Source organism: Penaeus chinensis, chromosome 36 (assembly GCF_019202785.1).
Source record: "Penaeus chinensis breed Huanghai No. 1 chromosome 36, ASM1920278v2, whole genome shotgun sequence".
Taxonomy (NCBI): Eukaryota; Metazoa; Arthropoda; class Malacostraca; order Decapoda; family Penaeidae; genus Penaeus; species Penaeus chinensis.
The window spans coordinates 33,850,539-33,858,596 of record NC_061854.1 but is presented as its reverse complement, the minus strand read 5'-3'; the positions used below and the strand labels follow the sequence as shown (position 1 = coordinate 33,858,596).

The 8,058-nt window shown below is 46.8% G+C and overlaps 1 protein-coding gene across 1 annotated transcript in view; it reads right to left on the bottom strand.

Annotated features, from left to right (window-relative positions):
- Positions 1-4,779: 4,779 nt before the first annotated feature.
- Positions 4,780-8,058, bottom strand: part of LOC125044929 — an 87,863-nt gene continuing 84,584 nt past the window's right edge. The window contains exons 8-9 of the mRNA XM_047641891.1: positions 6,457-6,637; positions 4,780-4,818 (exon numbers count right to left, since the gene is read on the bottom strand). Of these exons, the coding sequence (XP_047497847.1) occupies positions 4,780-4,818; positions 6,457-6,637 (220 nt within the window). The remainder of the gene's footprint in view (positions 4,819-6,456; positions 6,638-8,058) is intronic.

Sequence of the window (8,058 nt, the reverse complement as noted above, 5' to 3'; positions counted from 1 at the left end):
CTTCCATATCTACTTCCCCCTCTCCCTTCCTCCTTGCTCCCCTCCTTTCGTCCAAGCCTCCTTCTCTCCCTCCTTTCTTTCCTTCCTCCCAATCCGTCCTCTTAGTCACTGCCGTCCGTCTCTGGCACCATTCCGAAGTCCCGTTTATAGGCACTGGCACCATCAGTCCCATCCCGGAGTCCTACCACGGCAGTCCCTTCCATCTACAGGACGATCTCTTGTAACAGCTGAAAGATAACCTTTCTTTCAACAGCTAAAGGACGACCTCTCTTCCAACAGCTAAAGGACGACCTCTCTTCCAACAACTGATGGACGACCTCTCTTCCAACAGCTAAAGTACGACCTCTCTTCCAACAGCTAAAGTACGACCTCTCTTCCAACAGCTGAAGGACATCCCTCTCTTCCAATAGTTAAAGTACGACCTCTCTTCCAACAGCTACAGGACGACTTCTCTTCCAACAGCTCAACAACTACAACCTACAACCATAGAACGACCCTAATCTCAACGCGACGGGCTTAAGTCCTTTCAATCAGCCCTTTCGCAACGACTTGTCCGTGCCATCAAGAGATCCTCCCCCACGACACGGACGACGACCACAGCCACCCTGCCTCGAGACGACACCTCACGACCTCTGCTCAGGTACGAACGACTCTCTAATTCTTCTTGGAGATTTTCTCTATAGATGGAGACAGAGACAGACAGACAGACAAATGCAGAGAGAGAGAGAGAAAAAGAGAGAGACAGATAGAAAAAGAAAGAAAAAGAGAAAGAGAGAAAGAGAGAAAGAGAGAAGAGAGAAAGAGAGAGAAAGAGAAAGAGTGAGTTAAGATAACTAACACAAAAGAGGAATGAAGATAACCTCCCTTGGTGTTATATTTACGGTGACATTTACGTACGTTTCGAAACCCCCCTCCCCACTCTCACTCTCTCACTCTCTCACTCTCTCTCTCTCTCACTCTCTCACTCTCTCTCTCTCTCTCTCTCTCTCTCTCTCTCTCTCTCTCTCTCTCTCTCTCTCTCTCTCTCTCTCTCTCTCTCTCTCCCTCTCTCTCTCTCCCTCTCTCCCTCTCTCTCTCTCTCTCTCTCTCTCTCTCCCTCTCTCTCTCTCTCTCTCTCTCCCTCTCTCTCTCTCTCCCCTCTCTCTCTCTCTCTCCCTCTCTCTCTCTCTCTCCCTCTCTCTCTCTCTCTCCCTCTCTCTCTCTCTCTCTCTCTCTCTCTCTCTCTCTCTCTCTCTCTCTCTCTCTCTCTCTCTCTCTCTCTCTCTCTCTCTCTCTCTCTCTCTCTCTCTCTCTCTCTCTCCTTCCCTTCTAGAATAAGGAGAGTGGAAAATAGGTTGAAATTAAGGAAAACAGTGAAAAAAAAGAAACGAGAAGAAAGACGAGAAGATAACGAAGAACGAAAATAGAAAGAGAAAAGGGAACGGGAAAAACGGGATGAAAGAGAGAAAATGGGAAAAGGAAGAAGGAGAAGGAGCGAGAGGAAGAAAAAGAAGAGATAGAAGGAGAAGAGGAGAAAGGAGAAGATGAGAAAAAGGAGAAGATGAGAAAAAGGAGAAGATGAGAAAAAGGGGAAGATGAGAAAAAGGGGAAGATGAGAAAAAGGAGAAGATGAGAAAAAGGAGAAGATGAGAAAAAGGAGAAGAGGAGAAAAAGGAGAAGATGAGAAAAAGGGGAAGATGAGAAAAAGGAGAAGATGAGAAAAAGGAGAAGAGGAGAAAAAGGAGAAGAGGAGAAAAAGGAGAAGAGGAGAAAAAGGAGAAGATGAGAAAAAGGGGAAGATGAGAAAAAGGAGAAGATGAGAAAAAGGAGAAGAGGAGAAAAAGGAGAAGAGGAGAAAAAGGAGAAGAGGAGAAAAAGGAGAAGAGGAGAAAAAGGAGAAGAGGAGAAAAAGGAGAAGAGGAGAAAAAGGAGAAGAGGAGAAAAAGGAGAAGATGAGAAAAAGGGGAAGATGAGAAAAAGGGGAAGATGAGAAAAAGGAGAAGATGAGAAAAAGGAGAAGATGAGAAAAAGGGGAAGATGAGAAAGGAGGAGAAGAGGAGAAAGGAGAAGAAGAGGAGAAAAATGAGGAAAGGAGATAGAAGAAGTGCAAAAAAGAAAGAAAAGAGGAGAAAGAAGTGGAGAAAGAGGAAGAAGAGCGAGAGAAGGAGAGCGCGCGCCGAGAGAGCGTGGGATCCGCACTGCGAAATCTAATATACATTCTTCTCCCGCGGGCGCCGACCACTGCGTCAGCCCCCTCTCCTGCCTCGCCTTCTGCTGGTCCTTCGCCTCCTCCTGCTGCTTCTTCTTCATCGCCTCCTTCCGATCCTGCTTCGTCTTCGCCTCCTGCTTCTTCCTCGCCTCCTTCTTTTTCCTCGCATCCTTCTGATCTTGCTTCTTCATCGCCTCCTCATGCTTTTTCTTCGCCTCCTTCTGCTTCCTCCTCGCCTCCTCCTGCTTCATCTTCGCCTCCTCCTGCTTCGTCTTCGCCTCCTTCTGCTTCCTCCTCGCCTCCTTCTGATCCTTCTTCTTCCTTGCCATCTCCTGCTTCTTCCTCGCCTCCTCCTGCTTCTTCCTCGCCTCCTCCTGCTTCTTCCTCGCCTCCTCCTGCTTCTTCCTCGCCTCCTCCTGCTTCTTCCTCGCCTCCTCCTGCTTCTTCCTCGCCTCCTCCTGCTTCTTCCTCGCCTCCTCCTGCTTCTTCCTCGCCTCCTTCTGTTTCTTCATCGCCTCCTTCTGATCCTCTTTCTTCCTCGCCTCCTTCTGCTTCTTCCACGCTTCCTGCTTCGTCTTCGCCGCCTTCTGCTTCTGCTCTTGCTAGCGGGGATGAACACACGGGGTGGGTGGGGGTTGGGGGTTGGTCTGAAAGCTCTCTCTCTCTCTCTACTTTCTCTCTCTTTGCATTCTTTCTTTAATTTCTTCCTTAATTCCTATCTTCCTTAATATCTAATTTCCTCCATTTCTTTCGCATTTTAAGTCATTATCACTCTCCTTCGATTTACCTTGTTGAAAATTACGTATTTTTCCTCAACGAACGACCCCCTCCCCTCTCCCCCCTCTCTCTACTCCCCCTGGACGTTGGTGAAAGAGGGTGGGGTTGGAAGGGGGGAAGGGGGGAAGGGGGGGGGGAGAGGGGACAGGGGATAGGAAGAGGAAAGGGGAGTGGGAGGAGGGGAAAGGGGAGTGGAAGGAGGGGAAAGGGGGTGGGAAGGAAGAGGAGGAGGGGGAAGGAAGGGAGGAATGAGGAGAGAGGAAGAAGAGAGAATGAAAGAGTGGGGAGACGAAGAGAGGGGAATGAGAGAGGGTGAGATAGAGATGAGAAGGGAAGAAGGGTGGACGGCGAGGAGGAGAAAGAAGAGGACGAGGAGGGGGACGAGGAAGAGGGAGAAAGGGGAAGCGTGAAGGAGGGAAAAGTTGGAGGAAGACGTAGATGAGGAAGGATTGTCGGGGGAGGGAGCAATATGCACCACACCACTCTTCACCACCACCATTTCACGCCCCCGACACATTCACCACCACCATTTCCGTCCCCTCAACCACCACCATCTTCACCACCACAACCACCTCCCTTATCACCATTTCCGCCCCCCTCACCACCCTCACCACCACTACCACCCTCACCCTCACCACCACCACCTCCAACGACCTTGAGCTGCATCGACCTGCTGCAGGACCCCCCCTCACCCCCCCCCTCTCTCTGATCCCTTATCCTCCCCCTCCCCCTCCCCCTCCCCCTCCCCTCACCCCCTAACCAATAGGGGGCTTCCACACGTGTGCAGGAACCCCTAAGCCCCTCCCCCCCCATCGGAAACCCTCTTCTCCACTACACGAGCACAAACACACACCTGCGTTACGTAATGTCTGCTCTGCAACGTGCAATGCAACACAGGAGGGGACGGGTCTAATTAAGCCTCACCTGTATTCCATAAAAGTAAAACGAATATGCAAAATAATAATAATAATAATAATAATAGTAGTTAGTCAGTAATAAAAACTAATAAATCAGTTATCAAAATTAATCATAATTAAAAACAATTAATCACAAATTCAAATGCCACGTCAATAATTAAAGTGTATATCAGCTTTACTAACATACTTCCGAGGAAAGAAAACAGAACAGCAGTTGGAAGTTCAATACACATGATGCAACAGACATGCGTTTAACAGACAGACAACACACACCATACGCACGCTTCAGGCAACACATACGCGATAAATTCACAATATGAAAAAAAAGATCTGCATAGATCAATACCAAACATACTAGGCTACGCACACTCAATGATCAGCATACAGCATGCAGAAGTTCCTCTCAACACATAGCCAAGCGATTTGCTGCCTCGTTCGCTTTGTCTGTTTGTCTCCTCCTTCTCCCTCTCCCTTTCCCTCCTTCTCTTTCTTCCTCTCCCTTTCTCTCTCTCTCGCCTTTTCCCTCCTTCTCTTTCTTCCTCCTTTCCCTCCTTCTCTTTCTCCATTTCCCTTTCCCTCCTTCTCTTTCTCCCTCTCCCTCCTTCTCCATCTCACTCACTCACTCTCGATCTCCCTCCATCTTCATCTTCCACCTCCATCCTCCATCCCCCTCCTTCTTCTACTCCATCTTCCATCCCTCTCCCTCTCCTTCTCTCTCCATCTCCCTCTCCCTCCATCACCCTCCCTCACCCTAAACATCTCTCTCCATCTCCCTCTCCTTCCATCACCTCCTTTTCCCTATCCATCTCCATCTCACTCTCTCTCCATCACCTGCTTCTCCCTATCCATCTCCATCTCCCCCCCCCCCCCTAACATCTGCACCTGCCAGGCATCCCTTCATGTCTGCAGCATAACAGCAATGCAGCGGCTGGTGTGCTGTTGCAAAAGCCGCATCGTGCAATCTACACCTGCACTAACGAACATCCATACACCTGCGCCTCTCTCTTGCAGCAGAATAGCTTGCAATAGTTGTTTTTTTTAATCATTTTCTCTAACTGCAAGGCTGGGTTTACTATGTCATTCTCGTTTTATTTAGCCCACGAGACTTTATTATCAATAAAGTTCTGGTGTCCAAAGAATATGAAAAAATATAATAGAAAATATCAGATTACAGGTTCGGATTGAAAACAGCAGTAATAACAAAAAATAAGAAGTAAAAATGTTGTGTTTTTTCTTATCATAAAAGAACAAACAAAAACAAGAACACCATCAACAATAAGTAAAGCCAAAGTTGTTGCATTTTACATCTGCAACATGTCATTGCAAACCGACGAATGCAAGTGGATGAGAGAGAGAGAGAGAGAGAGAGAGAGAGAGAGAGAGAGAGAGAGAGAGAGAGAGAGAGAGAGAGAGAGAGAGAGAGAGAGAGAGAGAGAGAGAGCGAATGAAAGAGAGAGAGCGAATAAAAGAGAGAGAGCGAATGAAAGAGAGAGAGCGAATGAAAGAGAGAGAGCGAATGAAAGAGAGAGAGCGAATGAAAGACAGAGAGCGAATGGAAGACAGAGAGCGAATGGAAGACAGAGAGCGAATGAAAGACAGAGAGCGAATGCAAGACAGAGAGCGAATGGAAGACAGAGAGCGAATGGAAGACAGAGAGCGAATGAAAGACAGACAGAGAGAGATATTCATTGCGACAGAAAGAGAAAAGAACCGAGAGAGAATACGAGAGAAAGAGAATAAAAGAGAGAAAGAGAAAGCAACCACGCGGGCGCGAACAGAGGAAACGGAAGAGTGAATGAGCGAGAGTGATTGAGTAAGGCGGCTCCTGGGGCCCAGAGGAGAGGGGGAGGGGAGGGGGAGGGGGAAGGGGAGGGAGAGGGGGTGGGGTAGGGGGAGGGGGGGAAGGCAGGGACGGAAGAGGATGAAACGCGGCCACGTGTCAAACCTCGAAAGAAATTAAATAACCAGACTTAAAATTATTCTAAAAAATAAGCAATTAAATATAAATTAATGAATTAATGACTTTAAAGTCACGTGGTCGACGTACAGTCACGTATCAAGAAGTAAAAAAAAAAAAAAAAAAAAAAAAAAGCGAGAGAAATATACATAAATGTATAAATAAATATATACACATTAACAATTTCGCAGATATCTCGTATTTACGATCATCTGCAAACAACAGGACTTGCAAAACCGAAACCAAAATATTCGAGTAAAAACGTGTTCGAAGCAACAGCATAGGAAATGCAACTTGCAACTTCTCTCTTGGCATAAATATTTCTCTTCTATCTTCCGCGTAATGCTCGAGATTTTCAAGTAAAAGGGAAAAATCGTAATACGTGACAGTCTGTTCCTCTCTCCCTCTCTCTCTTTATTATTCCCCTCCTCCGCCCTCCCTTCTCTCTCTCTCACTCTCTCTTTCTCTTTATCATTCTCTCTCTCTCTCTTTCTCTCTATCATTCTCTCTCTCTCTCTTTCTCTCTATCATTCTCTCCCTCTCCCTCTCCCTCTCCCTCTCTCTCTCTCCCTCCCCCCCTATCCCTCTCCCAACACCCCCCCCCCCTTCTCTCTCACACCCTCGGCCTGACTCCCTTTCGCCGGCCGTGACGCCATCCCGTCCGCCCTTATCAGCTGATAGAGCGCCAGCTTATCACGAGAGAAGGCTTCCCTCGCCCCCGTTAGACTGTCCTTGTCGCTGTCCGGTCGTTTAACTCTCGCAAATGGTTCAATCATTTCCAATATTTTAGTCTTGGATCTAATCTGTTTTTCTTTATCATTTAATGTGTTATTTTGCTCTTGTTTTGTTGTTGTTTCTTCGATATTTCGTTGTGTGTTTCTGTCCACGCAATTAGCGAGATAATTATTCTACATAAAACACTGATTTTTTTTTTTATTATTTTGTTCTTTCTTTATCTTTTCGTATCTGTATTGCCCCGTTCTTCTGCTATCTCCCTGACCTTTCCTTTATCCTGCCTTCTTATCTTCTTTTCTTTAAGGATTCCTGGCCACGCCCTTCTTTCAATCTTTATTCTCCTTTCGTCTTTTCTTCTTCTTCTTCTTCTTCTTCTTCTTCTTCTTCTTCTTCTTCTTCTTCTTCTTCTTCTTCTTCTTCTTCTTCTTCTTCTTCTTCTTCTTCTTCTTCTTCTTCTTCTTCTTCTTCTTCTTCTTCTTCTTCTTCTTCTTCTTCTTCTTCTTCTTCTTGTTCTTGTTCTTGTTCTTGTTCTTGTTCTTGTTCTTCTTCTTCTTCTCTTTCTCCATCTGCCATTCATATTTCTCCTGTTTCATTCTTCCATCTATTCTAATATATTCCTTAATTTCCATATGCCGATTTTGTTTTCTGTTCATATCGTTTTATTTCAGTTTCTCTTGGATTCACCTTTTCTCTCCCTTTTACGCTTCGTCTCTCAATTATCTTCGTTCCTTTTTCTTCCCCTTGACTTCTCTGTTCTTTCACGGCCCTATCCATCCATCATTCGTTCTTTATTCATTCCCCTTTTTATCCACGCTTACTCGCTACCCTTCACTTTCTGTATTATTTTGTTACTCTGCTATAAAATTGTTTTCTGAATTCCTCCTTTTTCTCTTTTATTTAATATTCCCTCTCTTCTTTTACACCTCTCTCTCACTCTCACTCTCTCCCTCTTTCTCTTTCTCTCTCTCCTACCCTCCCTCCCCGTCTCTCTCCCTCCAACCCTCCCCGTTACTCTCTGTCTATCTGTCTCTCTCTCTGTATCCTTCCTTCCCTCCCTCCCTCTCTCTCTCTCTCTCTCTCTCTCTCTCTCTCTCTCTCTCTCTCTCTCTCTCTCTCTCTCTCTCTCTCTCTCTCTCTCTCTCTCTCTCTCTCTCTCTCTCTCTCTCTCCCCCCGTCTCCCTCTCTTCCTTCCCACCAATCATTCCTCGTCTCCCTTCCCACTGTTCCCCTCGCCGCTATCGCCACCTCTGTTCCCCAACTTCCAATCGGCTTCTTTCTCTCTCTCCTCCTGCACACTACTTCTCTCTTCCTCCTTTTTTCTACCTCGGTCCCTTCCGCCTTATCCCTCTTCCTCCTTCCCTCTCTGCTATTCTTCTTCGCACTCTCAACCCAAACACTCTCTTCTCCTCCCTCCCCTCCAGTATCACACTCCCTCGCTCCCTCTCTCCTTCCCTCCCTCCCTCCCTCCCTCCCTCCCTCCTTCC